Source organism: Podarcis tiliguerta (genome assembly GCF_965153285.1).
Source record: "Podarcis tiliguerta genome assembly, chromosome: 3".
NCBI lineage: Eukaryota > Metazoa > Chordata > Lepidosauria > Squamata > Lacertidae > Podarcis > Podarcis tiliguerta.
Window position 1 is genome coordinate 109,402,651 of NC_139536.1, and position 16,100 is coordinate 109,418,750.

General features: G+C 45.9%; 1 protein-coding gene and 1 long non-coding RNA gene across 4 annotated transcripts in view; one reads left to right on the plus strand and one right to left on the minus strand.

The window, feature by feature from the left end:
• Window positions 1–16,100, minus strand: part of LOC310675243 — a 33,744-nt gene that overhangs the window by 10,885 nt on the left and 6,759 nt on the right. The window contains exons 2-3 of one of the 3 annotated variants that reach the window (XR_014509985.1): window positions 11,317–11,578; window positions 1,457–1,930 (exon numbers count right to left, since the gene is read on the minus strand). This is a non-coding gene — a long non-coding RNA (uncharacterized lncRNA). Of the gene's footprint in view, window positions 1–1,456; window positions 1,931–9,098; window positions 9,153–11,316; window positions 11,579–16,100 lie in introns of those variants that run through there. The other 2 variants (XR_014509987.1, XR_014509986.1) reach the window with 2 other exon arrangements.
• On the plus strand, window positions 1,927–7,261 carry PROB1 (proline rich basic protein 1). Its single transcript, XM_083435282.1, has one exon. The coding sequence runs from the start codon at window positions 2,245–2,247 to the stop codon at window positions 6,766–6,768; it is 4,524 nt and encodes a 1,507-aa protein (XP_083291408.1). The 5' UTR covers window positions 1,927–2,244; the 3' UTR covers window positions 6,769–7,261.

Below are 16,100 nucleotides of genomic sequence, written 5' to 3' on the forward strand. Positions count from 1 at the left end.
AGCTATTGAAAACTGCTCCGAGGACCACACAGGGACTTCACACTTCAATCAGTTAGAGGTAAATGGGAAGGGGTGGAGAGATTTTCCAGCAGCAAATGGCCAGTTTCTGCTGTTGTTGTTATTATTATTATATATTAAATTTCTATACCACCCTTCATCCGAAGATCACAGAGCAGTTTATACTATAAAAACACATAAACACATACCATAATAACAAACGAAAACACTAATCCCTCCACACACAGTATTGTTGTGCTATCAGCTTCAGTCTTTGAAAGGAGACAGAGTTAAGGAGTAGAGACGAATGGAGGAGACAGAAATGGAAGTCTGAAGCAAGCAGCGATAATCAACACTGCAATAATAATAATAATAATAATAATAATAATAATAATAATAATAATAAATAATTTATTTATACCCCGCCCATCTAGCTGGGTTACCCCAGCCACTCTGGGTGGCTTCCAACAGAACACTAAAATACAATAACCTATTAAACATTAAAAGCTTCCCTAAACAGGGCTGCCTTCAGATGTCTTCTAAAGGTTTGGTAGTTATTTTTCTCTTTGACATCTGGTAGGAGGGCGTTCCACAGGGCGGGTGCCACTACCGAGAAGGCCCTCTGCCTGGTTCCCTGTAACTTGGCTTCTCGTAGCAAGGGAACCGCCAGAAGGCCCTCGGCGCTGGACCTCAGTGTCTGGGCAGAACGATGGAGGTGGAGACGCTCCTTCAAGTATAAAGGACCGAGGCCATTCAGGGCTTTCAAGGTCAGCACCAACACTTTGAATTGCGCTCAGAAACGTACTGGGAGCCAGTATAGGTCTTTCAAGTTATATGGTCTCAGCGGCCGCTCCCAGTCGCCATTCTAGCTAGAAGACTGGAGGCACAGCAACCATCCCAACCACTCCGGAAGCAGTAGATGTTGCCAGTCCACCTATGTTGCTGTGCAAGCAAAGGTATTAAATCAAGGGTAGCCAACATGGTGCCTTCTATTTGTTGAACTACAAATCCCATCATCCCTGACCATTGGCCATGCTGACTGGCACTCATGGGAATTGCAGTCTAACAACACCTGGCAGGCAATGCATTGGTTGTCCTTCGTCTAAGTCAGGGTTTCCCAAACTTGGGTCGCCAGCTGATTTTGGACTACAATTCCCATCATCCCTGACCTCTGTTCCTGCTAGCTAGGGATGGTGGGAATTGTAGTCCAAAAAACAGCTGAAAACCCAAGTTTGGGAAACCCTGGTCTGAGTGAAAGCTGTTGCCTTAAAGTGGGAATGTTGCGTTGCTTTTGAACCCCTCCGTCAACAGTATTAACAACTGTTAGAACTGCAGCCTTTAATCGAATACGTGGGAAACTCTTGCTTTAATTAATGTTAAATTATTTTAAGTTACAGGTAGGTAGCTGTGCTGGTCTGCCGTAGTCGAAACAAAATAAAAAAAATCCTTCCAGTAGCACCTTAGAGACCAACTAAGTTTCTTATTGGTATGAGCTTTCGTGTGCATGCACACTTCTTCAGATACCATGTTTAAATTATTTTAAATATGTGTACTTATCGAAGTTGCAGAGGGCAAGAAATCCCAGAATATGCTTTCCTCCTCCTCTCTCACATAGGAAGAAATGTGCCTTCTAAGATGGCACCAGCCCCAGCATAGACATGTCCTACCTAATTTCCTTCAAGATCGGTGTATTACACATATACAATTGTATTTGTTTTTAAGTGATGAATTTATTCAGCCATTTAGGTGATTAAAGGACTAAAACTTATTTTATCAGACAACAGCTGTAGCAAGCATGCTAACACGCTTGGATTTTTAATCTTTTATTTTTATTTCTCTAATGTCGCTGGTGCCTCCTGGAGTACTTTGTTCTGCAAGCCATAACGCATTTTGAAACTAGCTGCTCTGTATCTCAACTTCTGGCTGAGTTGCTCTGGAGAGAAGGAAAGCAAATATAGCCCTGATATTTTGTTTTCTGTTTACTGATGCTTGTGTTTTTATAGCACGCTGCATGTGTGTGTTTCTATTTTCTTCGGCATGCCTCCCTCAAACAGGCACATGACATAACCAGAGGTTTCGCTTTTTTATCATGACTGGATTAAACAGGGAGAGGGTGGAATATGAGCTTCGCCCAGAAGATCAAGTTCGCAAGTGTGAGTGGGAACAGACCCAGCTGCAACAGCGATAAAACAGGATCCAGACTTCCATTGTTCCAGCTCAGATCTGAATGGCTTATGCAGCGTAAAAATGTTCCCCTGCGTGACGAGAAGCAGTCAACTTTCTCCTGAACCTGATGGTCCGGACAGAGAACAAATCAACAACTACAGCTGCAGACTCCATTCTCCTCCAGAGAAAGACTGCCACGTTCCGAGCAATTCCAAAGGAGACCGCACCTCGGACACGTCTAGTTCTTCTTACCGTTCAGCGCCGGGTTCAGAGGAAGCGGAGAGTTTCAAGGACTGTGTCGAATTCTTTGAAGAAGCTGGAGATTGTCTTGAGGAGTGCACTTACTGCGACTCAGAACATGAGCAAGGAAGCGTAACAGCAACGCCGGTCCTTCCTGCAGCTCAGACAAGCCCTGCTGATAGGATTTCCAAGGTTACAGCCAGCCAACTCCATGGGACTTTGAATAGCTCCAGCGACGTCTTACGAGAGGGCCTGTGCGGCGCAAAAGGGAATACTTATGCTGCTACATCTGGAGGATCTCGAGCTCATTTTCCTTTACGCAGGAGCGAGACATATGGGGAGTCGTTGCCAGTCCAAGAGGCGAGAGCACCGAGCCTGCAGGCAGACCCCAAGGGTACTATAAAAGATCAAACCTGCAGAGACAAACTCTGTTCCAGTGGGAAGGAAAAGCAACAGGTTCAGATGCCAATCAAAGCTAAGAATAGCTCAGACCCAGTGTGCAGTGGTAGAATGGGGCTAGTCACACGGAGGCTGCAGCCAGGAGACAGCGGATCGAAGTATTTGGATCATCCTGCACAATTCAGTTCCGACAAATCCAAGGAAATGTTACCCAGTGCACGCAAGCCGAAGAAAAGCAGCCTTGGCAGCCGAGTGCATGGTCCTGTAAGTAGCAAACCAGCATGCCCCAAATATTTTGTTGAAAACCCCTGTGTTTTGAGTGACTCTGATGAGGCTGATAACGAAGTAGAGAAGCTTACTGCTCTGTCCTTCCAGAGTCTCTCATGCCCACAAGGCAGCTACCTAGATATGTATAGTTCCAGTAACAGGACATCCTCCAGCCTGTCCAATTCCTTGCCAGAAGATAGTAATGGAATGAACAGGTGGCCATTATGCAGTGATCAGAGGAAAACACTGGTGGCCGGCCACGCGAAAGGAAGCCGGCTATTCCCAACAGCCAGCAAAGCCCCAGATGCAGGACTGCTCAGTGGCGTCTTGGGGAAGGAGCACGCTGAGTGCATCGATGTCGCCCTAGAGACTGCTGATGGCAAAAAGAGCCTCTCTAAAAAGAGAATGGTGCCCAAGCGTCAGATCCAGTTAAGGCGGAAGGAAAAGAAGGAGGCAGGTTTTTGTGCTGCTGGGGACTGCGCTGCCCTCCAGCCATTCACACAACCACGAAAAGAGTCGTGTGTGAAAGCGAGAAACATCAGCGATGAGTTTAGGCTGAATTATAAGCAATTTCTGAAAGCCGCCTCTTTGAACAATGCTTACAGCAAAACGAGGGTGGCTTCCAGCCTGGTGAAAAACGTTTTGGCTAAAAAAATGCAGTACGAACACAGGATTAAAATGGAACAAGCGTCCGTCCGGGGGAGCTCAACCTCTTCTGTCCCTTCATCCATAAGCACTGACCTCCCAGGGGACAGTTTAGAAGGCAAGTCAAGTTCTCTGTCTAAGTCGGACTGCAGTTTTTCAACGGAGGATGTGCAGAGCCATTCCACCAGTGAGAGGTCAGAGCCCATCACAGTGAATCAAGACGGCGTGGACGCCTTGAGGCCAACGAAAGGAGTTGTGCTCAACGAGCAACTAAGGGAGAATGTCTGCAAACTGAAAGATACATTTAACGAGCTGAACGAGAGACTGAAGTATCAAGAAGTCACTCAGCTGAAAAGACTCCCCATTTTGGCAGACAGGGCTGTGAATGTCATAGAATCAAGCAACACCAGGAAGCAGGCCGCTGGGGTAAGGAAAGAATACAGGAGAGCCCGAGCTGTGTTTGAGTCCATGGAGGCTGATACGGAAAGCTTGGCTGCAGTTCCGAAATTTGCAAAGCCACAAAAGCCATGGCCAAATCTGAAGCAGCGAGCCATTCGTCAGAGCAAGCACACACAGTCAAAGGAAGAAAAATTCCCCCTGAAACCGAAAAGCCTTGTGGTACCCAAAGATACTCCCAGTAACATCTTCACATCCAAAACCAAAGAAATGAAACTCATCCCTCAGATCAAGAATGAGCATAATGTTCCAAATGCTTCTAGGCACAAATCTTTGGACAGAGTTTCCAATGAGCGGAGGCTGCCTACATTTCAGAGCATGAAACTTTCATCTGTGGCTTTTCCAGCTTCTGTCAAATCACACAGTGGTGAAAAATCAAATCCCCCAAAAACACCTCACACAGGGGAGACAATTCAAACGGAAAGCAAAGAGAAGGCAAGAATACATCAGCCCAGAGGTGTAAGAAAATTAGTGAAGGACACATATAATCTTGGCTTTAAATCTTCAGACAGCTCCAGTGTAGATCAGGCGTCCTATTCTGAAAGCAAAAGTGATAACAGCTTAATTGTGCTACCAAAGGAGCCCCCAGCTGTTTCACCTCTGTTCATACGCTGCACATCAATATGTCGGAAAGATGATATGCAAACAGCAAATAATGCACAAGAGAATAAGCAAGACCAAATTGGGGACATTGATGTGTCAACGCTTTCTCTACATGATCAGAGCACAAGGAGCAAGGAGTCCACTGATAATTCTAATCCCACAATACAGACACACGAAAATGTACCTGTATGTCATCCAGAAAGCAAATGTTCTTCAGTGGGTGAACCTGCAGTGCACATTACTACAATTCAGTCCAAGAAACTGGTTGAAAATAAAGAATTTCCGACGCAAGTTGAAAACAAACAAGTGCCTTATGAGCGGAGTGAATTAAATGTCAGGCCTTCTTCTACAACCGCCAAGAAAGAATCTCAACTTAATATTAAAGTCAACAGTTCTCTCTCCAAACAGTCACACAAAACTGAAACTGACTATTTTCCAGCTTCTAGTTGCTCCAGACTGGATGAAAGGACCATGAAAGATTCAGTGCCACAGTCTAAACATAGTTTGTTGAGAGAAACCCAAGATGCTGCTTCATCTGAGTCTCTTAGGATCCCATCTTCTACCTATGTACGGGAAATCACAAGGAGAGATAATGGCTATGGAACCACAAGCTATATTAATGACCCTTGCAAAACCCAAGAAGCTGAGTTGCCCTATCAGAAACATTTATCCAGCGAGTTCTTCTCAGTGGCTTCCAATAACCTTCTGAAAGATGAAAATATGTTTCCAGAATCTGGATCATCTCATGGAAGCTGTAGGTACCCACAAGCCATCAGGCCTCCAATGACAAGCACCCAAAATATTCACACCCAGACTCAAGAAAATAGTAATTTTGCAGATGGTAGATATGACTCTACAGTACAGGAAGACACCAGACCCTTGGACAAACACAACAGAATACAGTCTGATTGTGTGATTTCAAACAGTCCACTAGCACCAACAGAGTACACTGAAGGAATCAAGGTAATATCAAACTCCTCTTTTACTCCATCAACCTCTTATGGAAAGCTCCACGACCCAGGGTGTGACAACTTCAACAAACACCAGGCAACAAATGAACAGTATTTTTCAGCTACCCAGGCTGACAACACAAATTACTTAACGATTCCTGTGAAAACCCATCAATCTGAAGCGACTGTTAAACACCCAGCGCCTTTGAACACTGACAACTCTTTCACCTCCAATGTCTCCTTCCAGCCGAGTGGAGAAGCATCGGGAAATAAAATAAGCCATGAGCTTTTCCCACCAAAACAAATGGAGAGGAAGGCACCCTCCGATAACGTGCTATACAGTCACCCAAGCCATGGGCAACTCCCCCTAAGACTTGAAGAGTCTCCTAGCTTCACAAGAAGAAATGAAGGAATTTCGCCATCTGGTAAGAGTGCCCCAAGCCCAACAAGGCACTTTCATCCTCATCCTCCTCCTCCTCCTCCTGCTGCTGCTGCTGCTGCAGGTCCTCCTCCTCCTCCTCCTCCTCTACAGGGACACAGAAAAATGTTGGTTGATCCAGAGAGTGGAAAATGCTACTATGTGGAACCGCCGAGGCAGCCTCAATTAAAGATGCTTTATGACCCAGAAACAGGGCAGTATATTGAGGTCCTGATACCCCCAGTCCCACTATCGCCACATAGCGGGCTTTACCAGTCTCCTTTCTCACCAGTGGTCATGAATCCAGGAGGTTATGGACCACCTTATATGTCATACTCTGGGTTTCCTGGGTTCCCCCCTCCCCCTCCAGCGATGCCCCCCGCCAACCTGGATCTTCAAGACCAACAACCCGCTCAAGAAAATGCGAACCTCAACGAAAATTACAGCCATTTTTCGAAGAGCGATGTTCCTCCAGCTACCCAAACCGCCGACGGCAACTACATGGAGAGTTTGTACTATATTCCCACTGGAATGAATTCAAGTCCTAATCCCAACCAAACTTTATTTTCCCCACCTTCAAGTTCTGGTCCTTCTGGAACTGAAAAGGGGCCCTTCCTTAGGATGTGAAGGGCAGTGCGACAAGGGCAACTGGGAAAACTGTTTTTGTATTTCAGATAATTCTGTTCTTTTCTTTTTTTAAAGAAAGGTCAAACCCAACCTCCTTTCCTGGAATCTGTGAAAAAGGAATGAAAGGGAGAGGGAAAGCTTGGTTCCCTTTAGTTCAGTTTATTCTGCTGTTTGGGCTCTGAAGGACCCAAAAGAGATAATGGGGCTCCAAAAGTTTACAGTGCACCTCACTGGCTTAGTAAATTTGATTTTAATGTAAACATCCCTGGCAGTAAAGGGCCATATTCTGGTGCTAATTGAAGCCAATGGGAGTTAGGTGTTGACTTCAACGGGACCAGGATTCAGCCTGTGAGGTTGTCCTCCTTTGCAACTATCAAGTTTGTTCCTTAAGGCGTGCTAAAAGGTATATGATTGTAATGCTAAGTTTATTTCCTGAGGAGTCCAGTTAGCCAAAGCTCTTGACTCTTCTGCAGAAATTAAATGTTCATCCAAACTTTTTGAGATTTGATACTTTTGTATATTTATGCACGAATCAACAACATGTTCGGGCTTCCTTAAATTTTCATGGTACCTCACTTCACTTTTGCCATCAGAGCCCAGTCGACACTAGCATGTTTCTATCAGCGTAAATGTTTTGAAGATGGGTGGGGTAGAGATATGTGTAGGCAGCTGGGAACGGCAGACATGGCTTCTCCTCAGAGCTTCACATTTTGCTAGAGTTGTGCGCTGAAGAGGCTGGCTGCATCGTTGGCTTGGTAAGTGTCAAAACAAAACTTATTTGCTAGCCGTCAAGAGGGCCCGATGGAAAAGGAAAGCAGCATTTTTAAATATTTGTCTCGAAGAGGGCATTTCAGCAGGTGCCGATTGTCATGCAAGCTACACCTTCTGAAATCCCCTCTTCTGCGCAACTATTACAAATGGCCTCTTTGGGGCCACATCTATTTAAAGCACCATTGTACCTCTTTAGCTTCTCCCAAAGAATCCTGGGTTTGTTATGGGTGCAGGCAAATGTCTCTTTGTGAGGGGTCTCCTAGCAACTCCAAGCACCCTTAAACAACAGTTTCTGTAGTTCTTTGGTGGAAGCAAAGTGCTTTAAATGCATGTGGAGATGTGACATTGGTCTATGACCACTCTTGTCAGCCTCAGTACTCAGAAGGCAAGCTAGGCCCTTCCATGCAATATATGAGAGTGTTTAATGGAACAGAAGAAGGGAGCAGGCGCACACAGAATGTTTCACAGTCAATCATGGTTGACAGACTAAAATATATGTTTTGTGCACAAGGACAAAGCTGTGTACACCCTCTCAAAGGGTCTGGTGAGTGGCTAGATGGGAGATGTATGGAGAATTTATATGTGCATCTTGAGTTACTCCATAGAAGAAAGGTGAAATAAAAGTGTAATCTATTCTTTAAAAGTAAAAAAGTTCAGCACATTTAATTCCTAAACCTAATTTCTCAAACAGTGATTTAGTGAGTGTGAGTGAGTAAGTCAGTGAATAAGTGTGCAAGCCAGAGCAAAAATCACTGCTGCTTTGCTCCTTCTTTGGTCCTGTTGCTACGGCACTACCTAGAGGTAAGCTATGGTTTGGCTTAGCATTATGGGCAGACCTGAGCTTGTTATTTGTCTCTTCCAGAAAAACCATGAATGGTAAGCCAAGAAGAAAACCTTGGTTACAGTTTGTGGTTTTCTAGGAACGAGGCAAACCGTGAGCTCTGGTTTGTGCGTAACCCTAAGCCAAACCGTGATTTAGCTTCAGGGAGCACAGCAGCAAGGCGACTGAGGGAGATGAGAAGCAGCCGTGATTTTCACTTTATTCACACTAAAGCCATAGTTTGGCTTAGCATTAAATCTAAACTGGACCCTCGTCAAGAAGACTCCACTGAGGAGCAAACTGTTGACGTCTGTTTGGTATTAGTCTGGTAATTTGCACAACTGAAAAGTATTTCACAAGTTAACAACAATTGTTCCAGAGACTTCAGAAAAGAGTTTGGGATTAGTAATGCTTTCATTGTCAAGTTACATCTGGGAAAGTGATGGCTTTGAAATGGAGTTAGACAAAGGCTAGCAGTGGCTACTAGTGGCTACCATCTGGTTGGCCACTGTGAGAACAGGTCGTTGGATGGGATGGACCATTGGCTGGGCTTGCGTTTTTGTAAAGGGTCCCTGGGGTGAGCTGCATGATTGTGAAGCCGCAAGCCTACAGGCTACTCTTTTCTCCCTCTCTGCAGACTACTGTAGCACAGGAAACAAAGGGGAGGAGAGGACTGAGGGGGGCTCTCAGTGGCAACAATATCTGAAGCCACAGATAAAGGGTAGAAGTAAAATCAAGCCAGGTGCTGCTGTCTGTTCTTGTTGTTATCTCCTGCCCAGAACAGTGAACCTAGCTGCAAAAGTTAGGGTAGGGTCCATTAGGATCAGGCTTTCCCTTGCTTTTCTCACTATGTGGTAGATCCAGAGGGCCTGTTTGTAAAATTACTGTATTTTTCACTCCATAAGACACACTTTTTTCCTCCTAAAAGGTAAGGGGAAATGTCTGTGCGTCTTATGGAGCAAATGTGTGGTCCCTGAAGCCGAATTACCCAGGGGCAAAAAGCAAATCGTGCTTCTTCTTTTTTTTTTTTTTTTTAAAGAGGGAAGGGGGTGTTGAAACAAAGCCGCTGAGCAGCTGATCAGCAAGCGATCAGGAGGGGAGATAAGGGACTCTAGCGATAAAGGAGGCTGCCTGGGAGGGGGGAGGTAAAAGCACATGGATCCTCAGGATTTTTGCATTGGGTCACCCCAAATTCACCATCAGATCACATAGCATGCCCATGGCTATAGCCGGCACAAAAAAACCCCACGCATCCACTGTTTCGTGGGGCCGCAATGGCACAAAAACGTGGTTACAAAGCACGGATCCACATGGCTGCTCAGGATTTTTGCATTGGGTCAACCCAAATTCACCATCAGATCACGTAGCATGTCTGGGGCCACAGCTTGAACCACAAAAATCAAACATCCACTGTTCAGAATATTTTTTTTCTTGTTTTCCTCCTCTAAAAACTAGGTGTGTCTTATGGTCAGGTGCATCTTATGGAGCGAAAATACGGTAACCTCTCTCCCCTCTTTGCTGCTTAGGGGTTTCCAAGTCCCAACGTTGACAGCACCCTTGTGCTTTTAAGAGACTTCCACGAGGTCTGGCTTCTCTAATTCTAACACAGCAGCAATGGCAGAAACTCCACAATGAGCAGGGTTTTCCCTGCTCTGCGCCTCTTTTATGCAGAGCTGCCTCATCTATGCAGTTGTCACCTTTTGTTCCACTCCTGCTTCTTTTGCTTTTACCTGCATTATGAAATTCAGTTCTTTGTGTCTTTAGGGTAGGGGTGGGGCAGACATTTGATGCAGTTCACATTTCAAGGCAAATCGACCCAGATCACGCTTTTCAAAACAATAAGTAAAGGTAAAGGTACCCCTGCCCGTACGGGCCAGTCTTGACAGTCTTGACAGACTCTAGGGTTGTGCGCCCCTGCCCGTACGGGCCAGTCTTGACAGACTCTAGGGTTGTGCGCCCCTGCCCGTACGGGCCAGTCTTGACAGTCTTGACAGACTCTAGGGTTGTGCGCCCATCTCACTCAAGAGGCCGGGGGCCAGCGCTGTCCGGAGACACTTCCAGGTCACGTGGCCAGCGTGACGAAGCTGCTCTGGTGAGCCAGAGCCGCACACGGAAACGCCGTTTACCTTCCCACCAGAGTGGTACCTATTTATCTACCTGCACTTTGACTTGCTTTCGAACTGCTAGTTTGGCAGGCGCTGGGACCGAACAACGGGAGCGCACCCCGCCGCGGGGATTCGAACCGCCGACCTTTCGATCGGCAAGCCCTAGGCGCTGAGGCTTTTACCCACAGCGCCACCCGCGTCCCAAAGCAATATGCAAATGGAAATACAGCCGTCCTTCGAAATTTGCAACAGTGCAGTGCAGTTCTCCCGCTAAGTAATGCTTATAGCTGTGCATATACTAAGGTAACATGTGAGTAAATATGCACATATTTGCCAAAATAAAAAATTGCATTGCATTCAGGGAAAATATACCGTATTTTTCGCTCTATAAGACGCACCAGACCACAAGACGCACCTAGTTTTGGGAGGAGGAAAACAAGAAAAAAAATATTCTGAATCTCAGAAGCCAGAACAGCAAGAGGGATTGCTGCACAGTGAAAGCAGCAGTCCCTCTTGCTGTTCTGGCTTCTGGGATAGCTGCGCAGCCTGCATTCGCTCCATAAGACGCACACACATTTCCCCTTACTTTTTAGGAGGGAAAAAGTGAGTCTTATAGAGCAAAAAAATACGGTAAATATTGGGGGGGGGGGAGGGAGCACGCTTTGCAAAAATGTGTGTTAGCACTAATATGCCGATGAATTTTCATAGATCCATAGAAGTGTAGGCCTGGAAGGGCCCGGGAGCATCACCACGAAGACTTCTTAGATAACGAAACCCCAAAACCAATGTGGGGATTTGGGGGACTGAGCTTAAGAATGGGAAGATGAGAAACTGAGAGAACCCAAAACTTACAGATGCAGCTACCCCAAGTTAAGGGGCGTGAGCAGAGCCAGGCAGAAAGTGGCAACCCTGCTTGTCCATCCGCATGCTTCCTCCCTCACGCGAAGACGCCCTGCCAATGGCTCAGCTTCTTTCCAGCACGGCTTTATGACTCTCAAAACTGCAGGGTGGGCAAGAATGTAACAGCTGAAGCTCTTCCCAGCATCAACGGTGACCGCGGTGAGGGGGAAACGGCAGCTGTTATGTTTCTGCCAGTCATGAAGACGCAAGAGACCTGCCAAAACAAAAAAGGCGAAACCCTAACCCTTCTTGAACTTGATTTTTTGCATCGCCTGCTCTTTGTTCCTCTGTGTGACTCCATTATCGCTCATTGCTCCTTTACGTCCTTGCATAGGAACCAACTCCGAGGGGCTGAGGTACCTTCTCCCCCCAACCCCCAATAAAACATCTGAGGGGGGTCCCCAAAGGTGATGGTGTTGTAAACAAAAATTGCCCTTTTCCGTTATGGGGTATCCAAGAGCCCATATAGAGTCCTTAGGTAGGTTCCCTATTGGTAGGAGAAAATACAGTGGTGCCTCGCAAGACGAAAAGAATCCGTTCCGTGAGTCTCTTTGTCTAGCGGTTTTTTCGCCTTGCAAAGCAAGCCCATTGACGGAGTAGCGCTATTAGCGGTTTAGCGGCTATTAAAGGTTTAAGGGATTAGCGGATTAGCTGCTAAAAGGCTATTAGCAGCTTAGTGCCTTAGAAAAAGGGGGTGGGGAGCGAAAAGAAAATCGCAAGAACTCACAAGACGTTTTCGTCTTGCAAAGCAAGCCCATAGGAAATTCGTTCTGCGAAGCACCTCCAAAACGGAAAACCCTTTCGTCTAGCGGGTTTTCCGTCTTGCGAGGTATTCGTCTTGCGGGGCACCACTGTAACAGAGGCCAACCAGAGAATATTGAGAAGTAAAGCAGCTAGTAAGCTTGATCTTTATTGATCTGTTGCAACAGGGTGCTCCTCTCACCCGCAGGAGAGGAGGAGGAACCCAGAACAATGGAGCACAAGGCCTTATAAAGACTTTTGAAATTGCCACCCTGTAACCTAAGACCACCCCCCAGATCCATCATACCTACATCACAGAAAAGGTGGTCTAAAACAGAAATTTGAATGTTGTTTTTCCTGTTTACCAGGTTATCTGATTGCCTTTCCTGATAGTCTGTCACCCATTAAAATGCTGATTACTCCTGAGACAATGGGAAGGCTCCCTGACTCCCGCCTCCCTCCTTGCAGGGAAAACATTTGGTCAGTTTGGGAATCAAAATGGTTTCAGGTCGGTCTTCCTGTGCTGATCTATGTACGTGCTTGGTTGGTACGCTTATGAACATTACCATGTATCTAAGACCTCAAAATTCCTATCACAATGGGCATTGCCATTCAAATGACGTATGTGCACTGTGTAATGTGATCGATTATGCGAAGCGGGGGCCCATATTTTATTCAAGTTGGCACTGTTGGGTCCTTATTTTTCCTCCTATAGTCTACTCAGTCCTGTTTGCTCCTTCAGCATCTCTGGCCTCCAGTACAGGAAAGGATAACCTGTGGTCCAGCCCTCCATATATTATTGGACTACAACCCAAATATAAGCCGCACACGAATATAATCCACACCTTTGAAATTAAAGTCGGAAAAAGAAAAAAAAGACAATAACCGAATATAAACCGCTCCCTTAAAATTCCGCAGGCACTCACACCCGTTCCGTTTTACTGTATGTCTGTTTCAGCAGTGATACCATAAAAGCCAATTTTTGTAAGGTCGAGAATTTAAGCTGCACTTTAAAGTCAGAATTTGGGGGAATAATGTGAGGCTTATATTCCGGCCAATACAGCATTTAAGACATTTTAGCACCACCCTTCAGTTTTAACAAAAGTCTTAGGGTGCTTTGCTCAGTTATAAAAACAGTATCAAGGTGTTTGGGTGTGAGGGATGTGCTTAAATATACAAAATGTAGCAGAACAGAAAAATTTGATCAGTGGTTTAGAAAACAAATCAGCAAAACCATCAGATTTAAAGCCAGTTTAAGATGGCATGCTGGGGGAATTTGACCCAAAATTCAAATTCACTTCAAAAATCCAGTGCACGTCTTACTTGGAATAGAAGGGCTGGGCAGGGGGCAGTGTGTTTTTGTGTTCAAGTAAGAAATCCTAGTTGGATTTAATGAGCAAGCATGCCTTAAAAATTGGATGGGGTGTGTTAAGTCTGCATTTCTTTACTGGCTTCTCTAGAGCATGGACTGGGTTCTCACTGCTGCACAGCTTGCATGTGACGTTTTGTCTGAGGAGGTTTATTCAGGGAGTAAGACTTCTTAGGTACATGCATGACAATTTAAAATACATGAATCCAGGTCATACTATTGCCAGGTGAAGCCTAATTCTCTGAGATGACTGGCCAATGTTCAGTTTGGGGGCTTTAAAAAAGGTAAAGGTAAAGGTACCCCTGCCCGTACGGGCCAGTCGTGTCCGACTCTGGGGTTGTGCGCCCATCTCACTTAAGAGGCCGGGAGCCAGCGCTGTCCGAAGACACTTCCGGGACACGTGGCCAGTGTGACAAGCTGCATCTGGCGAGCCAGCGCAGCACACGGAAACGCCGTTTACCTTCCCGCTAGTAAGCGGTCCCTATTTATCTACTTTGCACCCGAGGGTGCTTTCGAACTGCTAGTTTGGCAGGCGCTGGGACCGAGCAACGGGAGTGCACCCTGCTGCGGGGATTCGAACTGCCGACCTGATGATCGGCAAGACCACAGCGCCACCTGCGTCCCCTTGGGGGCTTTACTTCCAGGTAAATGCAGGAAAGGTAGAGGAAATTCAGCTCTGCAGCGAGGGAAAGCCTTCGTTACAAAGCAAATCCTATGAATGGCTGCTCAGAAAAGCACACTTATTTTAATGGGACCTACTCTCAGGTAAGGGACGCGGGTGGCGCTGTGGGTTAAACCACAGAGCCTAGGACTTGCCGATCAGAAGGTCAGCGGTTTGAATCCCCGCAACGGGGTGAGCTCCCATTGCTCCTGCCAACCTAGCAGTTCGAAAGCACGTCAAAGTGCAAGTAGATAAATAGGTACCGCTCTGGCGGGAAGGTAAACGGCGTTTCCGTGCACTGCTCTGGTTTGCCAGAAGCGGCTTAGTCATGCTGGCCACATGACTTAGAAGCTGTATGCCAGCTCTCTTGGCCAATAAAGCGAGATGAGCGCCGCAACTCCAGAGTCGGTCACGACCAGACCTTAATGGTCAGGGGTCCCTTTACCTTTTTACTCTCAGGTAACTATGCACAGGACGCCAGCTTTAATAGTTCAGTGTGGATTTGGAAGTGTAGACATTTAGTTGGTTTTTTAAAAAAGAATTGTAAAATGGAAAGACTTCACAAACTAAAAGAGCGGGGGTGGAACATTTTGTTTCGGAACTGCAGGTATATGTTGCTTCTGTGTGTGAGAAGCTACGGAGTTTCTTCAAACTTCATCATCCATCAAAGGGGCAAAAAGAACAGCTACCACCCATATTAGGTTCTGAGAATGGTGAAACCTCCCCAGAAATCCAGTTGATTTTGATTTCAGGCAAGTTGACATTAGGAGGCACAGAGAGGTGAATTAGAGCTGCAGAGAAGGTGAATTAAAGTGAGGAGAGTAAAAAGAGGAGACAAAAAGGAAATACCAGCAGGTACAAAGGAAGCAGAAGGTGAGAAAAAGAAAGGATAGAAATGTTTGAGAAGGTAAAGAGAATGTGGAAGAAGACATGAGGAAAGGGGCAATAGGGTGGTGATAGAAAGGATAGCAAAAGAAAGTGAGATGAGAGCAAGTATTGTAACAACGGGAAAAAGGACTGAGAATTTTGCAATGAAGCAAAGAGAAGGCAGGAGGTGAAAGACCCCAGAAATCAAAGAGAGGATGCAGTTATTAAACAGGTTCAAAAGTCTGACCAACAAAATAAATGAAATATGGGTTCACTTGTACTGGGGGGAAAATAGCACACTAATATTTTTGTGTGTGACAGGTGGTGAGGTGCTAGCACTGTGATGCAGAAATTAAATGGGTCCCAAATTAATGAGTCAAGGTCAAAGGTGGGGGTTTTTTTAATCCTCTTTCCTTAGCCCCTCCCCATCCATTCTTTCTCTTCCCCAGTGGTCATCTCGAAATTAACACCAGAGGTGGCATTAGAAGCTGAATGTCACTTAACAATTACTTGTCCTTAATAACAAGTAAAAATTAGATAATTATTAAAAGCAGCCCTCTGAGATGTAAGATTATTAAGTGTTTTTGCAAAAATATTAAGTGTTTTTGCAACCCCAAAAGGAGCCAGAGAAGGGAGGGAAACCCAAAACCACACCCCAAAATGACCAGGCTTGATCTTAAGCAAATCTAGATGGCTTGGAGCCAAAGTAGGTACCACTCCCACCATTAGCAACTGGTGTGAATGGCTCTTCAACAGGAAATAGTAGGTGTCAGAGAAGGACCCCCCCCCCATGGGAATGAGGCAGCCTTAACCCTTTGTCCCCTGTTGTAGTCACTGGAATAAAAGCTCTCATGTACCCTAATGGATGGTGTGTTTCTCATGCAACTCAAGTAGTGAGGGTGGCTCAGAGGTGCCACTGGGAGCTATCTTCTGTATCTCGCTACCCATACACAATCTGCTTGTGGCTGTTGATTCAGGATTCATGGATACTAAACCTGCATGGGGAATGGGCAGCAAGCTCCCTGTTAAATTGTGGGTGAACATATCAGACGACACAGCGATTCTTCAAACAGCTCTTGTTTATTCACAGGCTAGAAG